At 40.3% G+C, this 15,013-nt stretch overlaps 2 protein-coding genes across 6 annotated transcripts in view; one reads left to right on the top strand and one right to left on the bottom strand.

The window, feature by feature from the left end:
• cacna2d4a (calcium channel, voltage-dependent, alpha 2/delta subunit 4a) overlaps positions 1 to 15,013 on the top strand; it is a 103,135-nt gene that overhangs the window by 46,025 nt on the left and 42,097 nt on the right. The gene's annotated exons all lie outside the window — the stretch shown is intronic.
• Positions 1 to 15,013, bottom strand: part of lrtm2a (leucine-rich repeats and transmembrane domains 2a) — a 28,979-nt gene that overhangs the window by 11,010 nt on the left and 2,956 nt on the right. Inside the window, exon 2 of the mRNA XM_019347259.2 lies at positions 9,592 to 9,793. Within this exon, the coding sequence (XP_019202804.1) occupies positions 9,592 to 9,676 (85 nt within the window). The 5' untranslated portion in view covers positions 9,677 to 9,793. The remainder of the gene's footprint in view (positions 1 to 9,591; positions 9,794 to 15,013) is intronic.

Genomic DNA, 15,013 nt, shown 5'->3' with positions numbered 1-15,013 from the left:
TTGCGAGGATAATGTAGCTCTGAGGTAGAAGCACTGTTATACAACTGAGAGAGCGGAACGGAGCTGGAGAGAGAGAAATTGTTTATTTTTCTCTTCTCATATAATGTCACATTTTCAAAATGCAGTCGTCTTTGTGCACCAAAGAATACCTTTGCTTTATTTTGCAAAGGTATTCCTCCTCTCTCTCCACTCTCTCTTATCTGTCGCCTCACACCGCCCCTCTCTTCTCCCTTCCCTTTGCTACTGTACGTTATAACTCACCCGCTGCCACCCTCCCCTCAGTGCTGAAGCAGATCTTCCAACATTTATGAGTGGTTTTAGCTGCTCTCGTGGAGGAGGTGGTTGTTGTTTTTTTGGCTTATTTTAGCTTCTCCAAATCCTCTCTGATGCAGCGCTCCACACAGCCAAACCAGAAGGAGGAAAATATTTTGCCACATTTAGAGGAAGACAGGGAGAATTCTTTCCAAATAAGTTAAGTGGTTCTGTGCAGTTTAATTCAGTCCAAACAGGCTTCAGACTGAATCTTTTATAAGAATTCCCTAACACAATCCGTAAAAGCGCCGACATTCTTGGGAAGTGTGGGCTGGCGATGCTCTCAGCGATGGGAAACAAACTAAGACGCAGCATTAAAATGCAGAAGTGTGTTTGTGTTCAATCGAGGCACCTCTAAGGGCAGTGTCGCTCGTCAGATTCCGAACATCCTCATCTTGTTGTCAGAAGTGACAGTCATGAAACTTTTAGATACCAAGCAGCTCAAACATGAGGAGTATTAATAATCAATGGTTGCTGCCTTGGATTCCAAATCCATGCATATTTCTTACCATATTAGAATGAAAATATAGTGTGTTTGTGCACTAATAGGCACATTCTTAATTGTTAATGAAGGCTGAAGAGTTTCTCTTGATGAAGAGATTCATGTCTCTTAACCTCTTTTCCGACTTTCCAATTATATTTTAATAAAACGACTGATCATTAGAGCTGTTTGCTTTTAATTAGCATGATAGCTTGCCCACCCATTTACAATGTATGCGTGCTCGTTTTGGTGTTTGAAGTTGTGCGAGAATTCAAATGGCATATCTATCGTAAGTAATCTCTGAAAGAGGATTATCCCTGCCAGTGCATGTTTGCATATTCATGTGTGTGCTTGTGTTTCTGTGTGCAGTCAGTTGTTTCCCTGGCAGCAATTTCTTTCTATATAGTTTCTCTGTATATGGAAAGGATTGCAGGGTCATGGCTGGTGCTGATATACGCATGGAAATAAATACACGTTTTAATTAAACGGACAAACGTTCTACTTTGAAACTACAGTTTGAAACTTACAATGTAAGACAGTAACTTCTTGATGTAAACTGAAAAGGGCCTTTTTTGGTTACTATTGTTCTGTTTCTTTAATGTTGTTACACTACTATATATAAATACCTTATTGCTGTTTATTTAATGCTTTTTTAATTACGTTTCTCTGGTTCAAAATGGGGCTTTTGGGCATTTAAGCAAAGTATATCATTATAGCAAAGAGTCTGTACTATCTCAATGAACGGTATAAATGCATTTTCCTGTTATAGCAGGCCATTTGATAGGATGACATATATTTAAGTTTGAGTAAATTAAATACCACTTAAAACCACTTAAAACTGTTTTTTATTTTATTACAATGCTAGCGATTTTCTTTCTTTTATTGCAGGAAAAGCCCTAGATGTGCTGACCAGGCTCTCAGACTCGCGCATACCTTATGTTTATATTATTTCTTTTCTTGAATTAAGAAATGAAACTAATAGCATTGCTGTATGTTGTGATGAATATGTTACTTTACAGTATCTTCTGAATTTATGTAGCAGTACAGTATAGTTGTTACATGTTACAGTATCGGATGACCTTTGCAGTCCTGTGTACCTGGCGATGTTTGACAGGGTCTCCAAGGTAACGGCTTTTGACACCTCAGGGGCCTCTTGTGCCTGTAAATTTATATTCAAGGGCCCTTGGGTGACACTGAACCCAGCGATGATGTCATCAGCTCCGGCACTACTGTTACTGAGCCCAGTTGTATGTTACCAAGGGCCAAGCTGTTTTCCATGCAAGCGACAGACTTGCTGCTATCTTGTTACGAGGACGACCAGCTGTCCTCCGTGCAGCAGACTCACAGGCCCGTATTTCTTCACTCTTTTTTCATTGTGCTCGGAGTTTGAAACAAATCCATTGCTGCTATTAGAGTTTAATTTTTGGCACAATTGCCAATACCAGATAACACCCTTGATATAACGTTAAAGCACACCTTTATGTGAATAAGATAATAACCCCAAAAGTCCTCATCCAGGCATCCATCCAGCTAACCTTGTGATCAGATGATAAATCAGATAAACTGTTGCTGGTTACAGCTTTTTGAATGTACAAATTAATTCATTTCCGTGATTGTTTTGTTTGTTTAAACGCTTGGGTAAGGGCACTGGTTTGTGTGAAGCAGGTGATTCATGTGCCCTTAAGGCAAATGCAGAGTCCCAGGTTGGAATCTACCCCGAGGCCCCTGATCTTTCTCCCAGCTTTCTACTCTCTTGTCCACTGTCTTCTCACAACAAAGGGGAAAAGGGCAAAAATGTATTTGGGGGAAAAAAAAACAACCTAAACAAGCAACCTGCCCTTGTAGTTCTATGAATCAGGAGCATTTGCACATTTTCAGCATTTTGTATTGAAGTTAGTGAATCAGCTTTAATCCTTGTTTGTTTTTATTTTCATATCACCTTAAATATGATAAATGTTGTACAAATATTATATATTATTATGTAAGTATATATCATTTAAAACATGTGTTTGGTGCATTTTATTCACAGTTAGTGACTAGTCTGGTTTTCCTGAAGTTGAATGGTACACAACAAATATCTTAAAACTTGTCATATTTAATGTGAAATCAACCATCTGCATTACCTCAGAACATGAATTGTACTGTTGCCTGTTTTTCTACAGCAGCAGCAGCAACATCCATGTAATTTCTCAGAGGCTATAATATGCCTGATCTCAACTGTAACCCAAGACCTTATTTACTTAGCAGACAGAAAATAGCCAGCTAGTGTGTGTGTGTGACTGCGTGTGTTAATACTCACACACACACACACAATACACTGCTGCACTACATGTGTTTTTGGCTTAGATAGATAGATAGATAGATAGATAGATAGATAGATAGATAGATAGATAGATAGATAGATAGATAGATAGATAGATAGATAGATAGATAGATAGATAGATAGATAGATATTTTACAATGTCAGGGTCCTATCAGTATCACTATATCCCTATCACTATATAATGTTATTGGAGATAAGACAGGAATCGCTTACCCAAACGCAGGAAGTAATGGTCGCACACACTGACTCACAAACACACTGGTAGCATTTAAGGATAAGCAGGAACACAGTGTAGGGGTTTAGGCTGTACTCCTGCTGTCACTGTGATGAGGAGAGGAGAGAGTGTTTTCTTGCAAATCTTGATTTTTTTTAAACCTCTTCTTCCGGTAGGATTACCTCCAATTACCTCTCCCTCTTTCTCTTTTGCTCCCTTTCTTCTCTCCTTCCTGTTTACTCCAGCCCTGCTCTCATTCTCCATTTTTATCCCACCTGCTGTGTCAGTCTCTCTCCCCTGTCCATTTCTCTTGTGATGAATTCTGCCGCAGTAAGACAGTATCATTATTTTGACTTGGAGCGGGGAGTGGGTAATGTGTAGGCCGATCTGCCTCTCTAATTCCTGCTATTTGTATCAATTTGTAGTGGCACACGTGCTCGTTCACACAACAGTGGGCCTCGTGGGAGCGTGTGACATGCATTGACATTGTTGTTTGTGATAGTGGCTATTAATTAGCAAGAGTGGCAGGTAAGACAAAGAGATAAAGCAAAAAGGAGTTAAGGGGGGAAAACAATCCACGAATTCATGCTTTGGCAAAAGAAAGCATCATTTTCAGGCAGTGTAAACACCTTCATTGGAGCTGCTGCACGCGGTACTTCACTGCAACACCAGCTCTTTGATGCACTATGTACTGACCAGTCACCAGGGCTGTAGTTCAAGGCTGAATACATTCAAATTTTGGAACGAAAAAGAAGGACGTTCGCCTTTTGATGTCGCATCCGCATCAACGTGACAGGAATAGAATAGACTTTGCCTTGGATGTGTGACAGGTCGTAATGTATGCCCACTCATTCTTCAGACAGGATGGATAGGCAGATGGTATTGATCCACACACACGCAGACACACACACGCAAACTTCTATATATGAAATAGTTGTCATGCTGTGGTTTTTATGCCAGTTTCTTTTCTGAATTTTCAGTTGCCTATTTTGTAATTAAAATGTGTTTGAACTACATTTTTAGCATCATATAATTAGAATTGCATTTACAGTACAGTGCAGTCACATTAGAATACTTGTCTGGTCTTGTCTGTAAAAGGACGTTGTTGCAGAAGTCTTCCGGTTTGTTCAGATGCAACTTTGCAAACTTAAGCTGTGCTGTGCCGTTCCATTCAGATAGAAAATAGGCTTTCACCTGGCTACCCTTCTAAACAAGCCACACTTGTTCAGTCTTTTTCTAATTGTACTGTCACGGACTTTAACCTGTAACAGGCTAACTGAGGCCTGTGAAGTCTGAGATGCAGCTCTTGGATTTTATGCAGTGTCTCTGTGCACTGCATGGTCTGACCTTGGGGTGAATTTGCTGAGACATCCACTCCCAGGAAAAATGCAGCTTTGTGTTTACACACACCTGAATGCTCCAGACCTGCAAACGTCTGTTTTTATAGATAATCAATAATTAATTGAGCGGCACCTGACTGCTCCTTACCCTCTTAATTCTTGTGGAAGCAGTGAGTGAACTTCAGTCACAGGACTGAAAAGAAACCTCCTTTTTATATGATTGTAATACATAAATATAGAATGATCTGAAGTAGCTGCTCCAATCCTGAATTTAGAATTAGTGCTAGAAATCTTTTTTTTTTCCTACTTGCATGACCTTTTCAGAGGCTTTTATTTTTTTCACAAGGACTAAATGAGGACATCTCAAAACGCCGTGTTATCGACCATTAATTTAGGACCATTATCAGCCATTTTCTGTGATTACTTAGCCAGAAAAGGAGTATTTTCTGTCAGGAATAGCCTTGCTATGATCATTATAGCTTATCAGCGTCAAGCTAGATCTGTGCTAGATGTGCTGTGAGTGTGATACTGTATCTGTATCATTTGGCGAGTGTTAAAGTGTTGTTTGTGGTGCTTAGGATTTATCTGCACCACAAACACCATCCAGCGGATTTATCCCTGCCAGTGTCCTTTGAAAGTGGGCCAGGACCATTTATTTGTGTGTTTCATCTGGCACATTCCTGTTGTACCTTCATCTAACCACACAGTGGTAAAAAAGAAAGAGCTGGCGGGTATATGCGTGGAGATTTCTGCATGCCTTCGAGCCGAGCTGTCACAAAATTAGAGCCACAACAAACTAGATTATAGCCCGCCACAATCAATCGCCATATTACAAGACACAGCTAATAAGCTGGCTATGGGAGCAAGCCACAGTGACCCTTTAGCAGATGATATTTACATAAGCACAGAAAAAAACCAAATAAAATATAACAACATATAAGAAAATATGAAACGTTTACATGGAAAATTGGGTAAAGGGGAAAAATATTAATTACATTTTTTTACAGAACAAAGAAACAACAAAGAGTAGAAATCCTCTTTCATTTTACTTTAATGAAGCAATTTTGTTATTTGTTGACTTTATTTCTTTCTTGCCTCTCTATCAAAATAACTATCAGTTACATTAAAATAGCTATTGATCACAAACTTGAATTAGCCAGATGCTTTGTATGGTTTTTCCAACAAGCTGTCATTCCAGTTTCTATTTAACTCTGAGTCTCATATAACACTATGTGAAGGGATCATCCTCTACTCCAACCCTAATGCTGCACACACACAGTGTCCCACTGCGGTTGGTTTCATGCCAAACCCAACATCACAGCAGGGTTGAAAAGTGCCACCAGCTACTAACCACCTGGTGGTAGGGATTTTTTTTTTCTTGCCTCTCGCCTTTATTTAGACAGCACAGCAGAGATAGGCAACGGGGGGGAAAGGGAACAGGGAATGACAAGCAGCAAAGGTCTAGCTGAGTGGGAGTTTATCCTGGGACTCTGAGATAAAGGGCATTTTAGCTCATTTGGTATGCATCTCGACTACCCTAAAATCGACCATAAATCATTACACTTTGTTAATCCATCAGTTTAACAACCTGGTAGCTGCTGCAGGTCGACCAAAAAGTACTTTTCATTGAAGCCATTTTACTGTTTTTAATGGCAGTCAGTTCGAAGGAGCTAAACTAACTGCGATGGCTAAATTCCAAACCTAATGCTACACCCTTAGTCAGTGCACTGTATTACAGCTGTACTCCAAGCATAATGCTAAGTCACGGTATTATGGCTTCACTCCAAGCAAATATTGTAACCCCAGCCAGTGTATTATATCGCTGTTCAAAGCCAAATCCCAACTGCTGTCATTCTCTCTCTTTCACTGTCACTCTCTTGATTAGAAGCTCTGCAGCCAGGGTTTTGTTTGGGGTTGCAACAAACACATAAGCTCACAGTCAGATCCTGTGTATGCTTGTGTGTGTGTGTGTGTGTGTGTGTGTGTGTGTGTGTGTGTGTGTGTGTGTGTGTGTGTGTGTGTGTGTGTGTGTGAGAGAGAAAGAGAGAGAGAGAGTAGGAATTAACTGATACCTTCTTGTGTGCAAGTGTGTGTGTATGTGTCAGAAGAGTCTCGCAGTCTGCTGGGATGGTGGAGGCCTGGAGGCACCATATGGTCTCCGTGTCGCTCATAGACCCCTCTGTTCTCCTCTTTCGCCTCTCCTCCTTCTTCCTCACTGTCTACTCTCTTTCACTACGCCTCTTTGATCTCACATCTCTCTTCCTGCTCATCTCTGCTCCCCACCGTTTCCCCGTTTTTTCTTGCTCCCTCTATTTCACTTTGTGTCACTCATATTTTATATTCTCCCCCTCTAGTTTGTTTTTAAGTCTTGAACTCTTTAGCTGTCATGTCTAAACTCTTTTGGCCATTTTAGCCATTTTTTCTTTAACGTTTATTGATGGTGTAGTGTAACTATTTAGAGTATTTCTGGATTTTGGTCACACTTGTGGACTGCATGCTTTTCTGGCTCGCATATTCACCAGGGAATAACATGGACCATGCAGCTGGCTTTATTTCCTGTCTTCTGTTGGGTTGGCATCATATTTTCATACGATTAAATAGAGTTGGTAAAGTAGGCTGTTTCTGTGTAGTTGCTGATAAACTTTTCTTTCCTTTAATCTGAGACTTTAAGAGAAACATAACACTTTTTAAAGGACAAATAATTGTGTTATCCTGTTAAATTAACATTGCCAGTTACAGCTGAGCAGGCCTGATAATGTTTGTTGCCTAGCTTGCACATTAACTTTATCATTAGCCATAGCTGCTAGCCACTACCTTAATGATAATGGCAGCTAATATGGGTAACTGCTAATAGTTAAACAGCTTGTTAGCGTGTGTGCTGGCCAGGTTGTGATAACAGTTCAAAGAAAATGGGGGAAGTTCTGTGTCAATAGGATGAAGGCAGCACTGTTGATATCAGCGTTGTTGCAAATAAATATCTAATCCTATAGTAATTTTAGTGTCAGTTAGTATCCGAGTAACAATTTTCCAGACAAAAGGGTAAAGCATTTAAATGCATTTTTGCATTTGACAATTTTATTTGGCACAACAACTGCAAAAACACCCACAAGATGTCTGCCACAGCCTCCATCCATCAAGGCCAAAACTAGCAGACGCTGAAGAATACAAACACTTCCCAAAGTCTCTCTCCATTTTTCTTCTTAATCCGTTTTTTGTCCTTTGAACACACCTTTCGGGTTCTTCAGCATTTTGCTCATTCGCGCAGAATTATAATGACAATTCAGTGGAAACACGTAGTTTTAAATCCTCCCTGTCAAATTCTAGCTCTGAATGAACTTCTTCAGCAACACGCGGGCTTCATGATTTGATTGTCATTGCTGGCGCTGATTAAATGGAATTCTTACTGCTTCCTACTCTCGATATATCCGTTTTCTCAGTAAGTTATATAGTATATGTATGTGTGTGAATTACAGCCTCAGTGGAGAGAGCAGAGGGAGATTCTTTGCTTTGCGAGAGACATACAGAACAACTTTGAAAAAGCAGAAGGAAGACAAAAAGATACACCTGTTTTCAAAAAGTTTGGAAATATTTGTAATGCACATTATGTGCTGATCAAGTACATTTATCTTAACTGAGAGAGAGCTTTGGCATCAACACAGCGTGCTTCTTTTTGATTCAGTGTAATTGCAAGGAAAGGCACCGAGACTTTTAATGACAGATAGAATATTTTAGAGGAATTACTATTCCTGAACAGCTTAGAGTGGACCCTACAGCAAATATGCTACTAAAGCTTACACAGGCATCCGAGTTAAACTGATTTGAATTAAATACCGAGATGGAGAGAAGGTTGAAGAAAATGTAAAGTGCAGGTAGAGAGAGAAAGGAAGAGGTATAAGGTGCTGGTATGGAGACAACGAGCAGCTCAGAGGGAGGCATATCTGTTGACTTAGAGTTTCTGTGTGGGTGTTTGGAGGTTCTGACAGATAGTGTTGCCCTGTTATTTAGTGTCCTCGGTGTTACACAGCAGTTTGTGGGGGCGTCTTTTTTTTCCCCCCAGACACCTCAGGACCAATAATACCGTACCTCGCCAACAGGAAGACAAAGATCCCTGTTCTCTTAGTCTCTCTCTTTTGTAAAGCCATTCATTTACAGCATGTGCTCCTTCAGCATGCGCATGATGTAAAACAAAAGAGGAAAGGAGTGCCCTCGTGTTTGCCTATTAGCTGAAAAATTGCCTGGAATCTCTCAGAGAGTGAGAACCATTTGTGCCACTGTCTGCTCCACAACACACACACACACATGCATACAGCTGTCCTATCTGTTGCTATGCCACCCGACTTCTGATGGATTTTTGTTTTGACTGAGTGTACCCGCAATATGAGACGAAGGGGGGGAAAAAGAAAAAAGATAATGGGTCCAAAGAGACTTGGATGCAGGGATGGACAGGAATAAAAGGAAGAGGCAAAGGGTGACAGGTGAAAAAAAGGAGTGAGATGCAGAAGAAACAAAGACAATAAGCGAAAAGAAAGGAAATCTTGGTTCGGAAAGGAAAAGAAAGGGTGAATTAAAGAAAGAAAATATCATATCACTACGTCTCACTGGCTGGATTAATACAGTAATGTGGCATTTCAGTGGAAGCCTTGGCACGTGGCCACAGTATGCTCAGTGCCCTCGTCCTTTGAGTGCACGCATGTCCGTGGGTATGTGTGTGTTCAATCATGCTGGCATACAAACATTAGCAGCTGTCAAAACAGACAGTGTTCCTCCTTTCATGCATAGTTTGGAGTACAATAGACGTGAATAAAATAGACTGGAGTTGAGTAGGAGAAGAACAGTATGTTTTCCTCTCTTCTTGTTTTTTTTTTTCATAATCTCACTCGTTTTTTTCCCTATTAATCTGCTCTTTGTTTTCTTGACTCACCTGGTTTGTTCAAGTAGCAGTGGTAGATAGTGGCGCTAGCTGGGGGAAGGCCAGTGCCCCCAAGGGGGTGGGTGTGGGGGGGCATGACACAGAGCACTGCGGCCTTCCTCTGATGGAGGGACGGGACTGTGGAGGCGGTGTCAAGGCACCATGAGTGAGGCTCCCAACAATGTGGTGAATGGGAAAAATCACACCAAATCACCTGAACAGACAAAGAAAAGACAAGTATGACAAACACATCCACAATCCAAACTCAAATCCTGATCCCGAGACCGTATCGCATCGATTTGTTATCTCACGGGTTGCCAAAACCCCCGTGCAAACATGCATGCGCACTCCCATATGCCGTCAGCAGTGAAGGCTAAAGCAGCAGGATACTGTGTGTGTGTGCACACTCATGTTTGTGATACATTAAAAGTGTGCTTCTGCGCACCTTTCTTGGCAAGTGTGCATATTTATGTATGCGCATGCCGTCATCACAAACCACTGGTACATAATAGACATAAATAAGACATGTTTTTTCTTTTAGTCTACACAATCATTTTGCCTTTAATGCAGACAGACCCCCTAGTGCTAACTGTCTGGCACAGAGAGACAAAGCTTGAATGACACAAAGGGAAAATGGGAAGACAACAGTGAGAGAGAGACAGAGAGATGGATAAATGTAGAATCTGTAAATTACAGCAAAAGTGGGAGGGAAGGAAAAGAAGGGATGAATGGAAAGAATAAAAAAGTGCAAGTGTTATTGTGAGGCTACAGAACTACCCTTGAGCAAAGACAGCAAAAGGTGATACAATGCTGCTCATACTCTCTAAAGCATATGATTCAGCTTGGCAAATCTATGAAAAAAAATCAACAAAGGAAAACTTTTAGCAAAGGAAACAGTGAGACTATCCTCATTGATTTCCTAATAGAGGCAGCAAATCTGCAGAACCTCCTCATTGCAGAACGCTGCAGAAAACATAGTTACATATTGTGTTTCTTTTTTATATTTATATTGTTAAGTTAAGTTAGGACTATGATAGAGTTCAAAGAAGACTGTCGATCTTCCATATTTGTTAGGTTGGGTCTATTCTTGGACTTTCTGGCCAGTCATTTCTCGCACGTATGTGGTAAAGATGAGATTGGCAAGGCAGCAGCAAGATCCAGGACACAACAGAGGGCATGAATGAGAACAGATAAACATGAAACATGAAAAGAGGAGCTGGAATGAAGGTGGGTTGAAAGATGACTTGTAGATGTGTTGCGTCTGTACCCTGGTCGAAGCACGAATAAGTCTTTCCCCCATAGAGATGACATTTGATTTAGTTAATAACCAGTTTTGAAACTTCAGTATATATCAATAAGGACATGATTTAACAACCATTAGAATAGTTTACTGGTTTTTCCAAAAGTAGCTGCATAGACAGTGACCACCCTCACTAACTTCTCATGCAAACCCAGTTATTTTGTTCTATAAGCATGCATGAAATATGATAGGAACCACTCAGTTCAGAAAAAAGCTTCAAGGTCACTCCTAGTTGGCTTTCAAGGAGTAATAAGTTAATGCCCCCAGCTGGATGTGTAGAATGGACTGAGATTGGCTGATCTGCCTTGTCTTTGTGGCCTGTTTGATTTAGTCATAGAGCTAGATATGTTGTTGTTTGGACTTGTAACTCTTTAAACTAATTTCAGTACAGTTTACTTTATATAGTACCAATTCACAGCAACCTTTGCCTTAGGATGTCTACCAAATTAGATAGATAACCACAACAATCAGGCATTCACCGGTAATCAAGCACTTGGTGACAATGGGGAGGAAGAACTCCCTTTTAACAGGAAGAAATCAGAATCAGGCTCAGGGAGGGGTAGCCATCTACCATGAGAAGCTAGGGGGAAGAGTGGAAAGGAGAGGAAAAAAGTTTATTGTATCAGTTGGATAGATGGACTGAAAAATGAATGACCTGTGTCAATTACATCACTGTAGTGAAACTTATCTAAAAGTTTTCTTGTCACTGTTGAGTAATTGCAGTGAAAATAGGTCTTTACAAGTGGGAAATTACCATAGGAGAAAGCTCTTATGACATGACTGATGCACAGTGTTGACTCATAACCCTCCTCCCCCCTGGGCCAATCAGTGTAATTTTGAAAATGCTAGAGTGTGCTGCTGTGAGATGTGCCTTTTTCCCAAAGTGTCATCACAACCCAATCAGCAGTGTGTGAAATATCCCACTAATCAGATTAGGCTGTTGTTCGATGGTTAGCTGTTTGCAGGGAAAACTCAGGCCGACTTTTTCCACACGGTTCATTTCGCTATCGAGTTGAACAGAGGCAAAGGTGCATTTGCGCATGTGATTTGCACTCATTTGATGATGCATGTGCAGCAACTGTTAATTTACACCTGTACTACCTTAAATAGCCATGTTAAGAAAAAATAACCCGAGGTAGCTGGAGGATAATGTTGTTGTGTTGATCAACTTTCTGTGCATGGAGGCTTACTTTGAGAAGTATCAGTGAATCAATGTGCTCCATCAGTCTGCTAATCAGTTGTTAGTACGATAATTGCAATTGGTTGTATATCAATACTAGGGGAGAGGAGAAAGAAGTGGTGGAGTCACTGAATTAGGTGGGATACTGAGGAAAGGAGATATAGTAAGAAGATAGTGATGAAAGGATAAAAAGAAAAATAGAGACAAGGCAGGAAATACCAGAAGGAGTAGGGAGGTAAAAATAAGGGCAATGGGTAAAACAGGGAGCACATTAAAATTCTCCTGCACCACCTCTTTAGTGCTTTGGTGTGTGTATGTGTGGGTTCGAGTTGTCCTGTTTGTCGTATCATTATTGTCATTAGTACCTGGCAGACACTGAGGGAAATATAAAGCACTAAACTGATGTTGCGCTTCTTTATTTAGATTCTCTTTTGGTATGTTTTCTTATATTTCCACATTTATTCCTATTTTTTTCTTTCTTTGTGACCTTCATTTATGCAGCATTCATTTCTCTCCTCGTGGCTTTCATTCATTCCCTCTCTTCCTCTCGGTCCCTTTCTCTCCTTAACAAAGGAACAGAGGCATGCACCGAGGATATTCAGCAGATGGATTTCCTGCATGTGATTAAAGTCACATTAGCTCTGCTCTACTGGGAAATTTCAGTTGTTCTTTTTAACTGAGCACATGAGCTTCTTTTGGAAAACTCAGAAGCATTAATGAGCAATGGAGGGAACTTAAGAAATTCTGGAAGATTCATCTGTTTGGTTTAAACTCTAAGCCGCAAATGTTTCATTTTTGATTTTGCTGGTAGGGTGGGACTTGTAAAGCTACATTGCCTTGGTTGATACTGTGACTGAGTGATTCAAATTTAAGTTTCTACAATTAATTAATGACTGAAAACCAACAGACTCGCAAAAATGTGGGTATTTTTGGATCCTTGCTTGTCTGCGCCCCCTATACAGCCTCAGCACAGCAGAATTCATATGTATATCATTTGAAGAGTGCATTCTTCAAAGATTTAAGTTCATGCTTGTGAACTAATTTTCCATCAAATTGAATATTTCTGTGTGAAATAATTCTTATTTCCTTTTTTCACCTTTGGAACTGTAACTGGTGCCTGGGTTTTTATGTTGGCCATTTTTCAGATGATTCATGGCTCTGTTTATGTTTTGATTTATTCAAAGGAGGGAAAACAGTGCTTTTCTTTGCGAGCAAGTAAAAAAATGAAATCATTCATTTTCCTAAATGGCTGCAAATACAGTGAAAGGAACTCACATCTGGTTATTAGACAAAGAGCGATTGATATTTTTTTGGCCTCTCTTTCGCTGTTCATTAGCTTAGTGTTGCCATTTTTAAACTACTTTGAAGGGAGGCGCAAATATATCAGCCAATATCGCCCTTTTGGCATCTTGACTAGTAAAATGAACTTTATTGATCGCACTGGCCAATACTTATGTTACAACAGTGCTGAGATGGCTAATTGCTCAGATAGTGTGATAAAGAGCTGAAGACCTTAAAAGTGGGACAAACTGGGGAATAAGTAACAAAACATTGCATTTCATCAGCCAAATTATTTTCAAGATAAGTAATAGTCCAGAATTTCAAGTGTCAAATACCATTTGAATTGTTAAAATGTGCAATTCATTCATGTTAAGTTTTGCCAAAATGTCATCATGTGCCTATGTATGCTGGAACTGATGTATTGAAGGTGTAGCAGAAGGTCACCTCTGCAGCCACGTTACTGGTGATGTGGCATCAAGCCTGCCAGGCTATTCTCAGAATTCTTTTTTTGACCTGGACAGGGGGCATCCAAAATCTACACATGCACCTATGCACGCATTTATATACGTACACGTGTAAATACTTGGGTGTCAGAATGACCCTGCCTATTGAGGAATCACGTAACACGTCCTCCCCTCATCTCACTCCCTCTTCTTCCTCCTCTCCTCTTTACATTCTACTTTTGTCACTAACTCTTTGCTGTACTCACTCAGGCTGCAGTTGCATACCGCAGAGACTTTATGCAGGGCAACGTTTGACCACACGCCTTGGGGAAGACACATGAATCAGGCAGATTGTGTTTCTCCTCTCATTTATGGAAGGAGGTTGTTGATAGTGAGGAAGCCAGTTAGCTTCTTTCATGCTTGACAGGTTTATACTTTGTGATCTTGCTAATCAATTTCCAGGGCATGCATATGTGTCCCCCACAAGATTATCAGCTCAAGTAACAAAGCAACTTAAAGAATCGGAACAAACCTTATGTCTTAGTGATGTTTTTACAGTAGCTAGACATGTTTATATTTTGCCATCTTGAGCTCAAACCTTCCATGTCTTATGTTTCCATAGCAAATGTGCACAAATGCTTTAGGATGCAGAACAGATGGATAATGTACAACAAAGATACTCAGTGCTACAAGAGGCAGTAAGCAATAAATCAATTCTTTTCTGCACTGTGGTCATCTGCAATGAGACAACTTAAACATCTTGACAAGAGCTTTAATCATTTGTGATTTGTCATGTTAGTGGGTTCAGCTGGAGGTCATCCAGTTTCATGTCTATATATCTGTGTGCAAAGGCAGGTGCGTTTATGTCTGTTTGGATGTAGGTGTGTAGATTTTGAGCAAATAGCCAAATTCTTCACTTGAAACAGGGGTGTTAAACATAAGGCTCAGGGCATGCAATCAGCCCAGCAAACGCTCCAAACCGGCCCACTGGATGATTTTGGAAAATAAGAGGGAGGGCATAAATTTTGGGCTTTAAATTGTATTTTAATAAGTTTTACAGCTTTTCTGGCTGATAAAGAGCTCCCACGTGGCCATCCATACTGGACCACAGTAATTAAGCAACAGATAAACTAGTGTACACAATTCTGTTTTTAACAGTGGGTCCACTAAACGTAAATGTAAAGTCAAACTTCTTCATATTGACAGAAAGGAGAGTTTCACCAGCCTGGC

Source organism: Oreochromis niloticus, linkage group LG17, assembly GCF_001858045.2.
Source record: "Oreochromis niloticus isolate F11D_XX linkage group LG17, O_niloticus_UMD_NMBU, whole genome shotgun sequence".
NCBI lineage: Eukaryota > Metazoa > Chordata > Actinopteri > Cichliformes > Cichlidae > Oreochromis > Oreochromis niloticus.
This window is presented reverse-complemented; position numbering and strand designations above follow the sequence as displayed.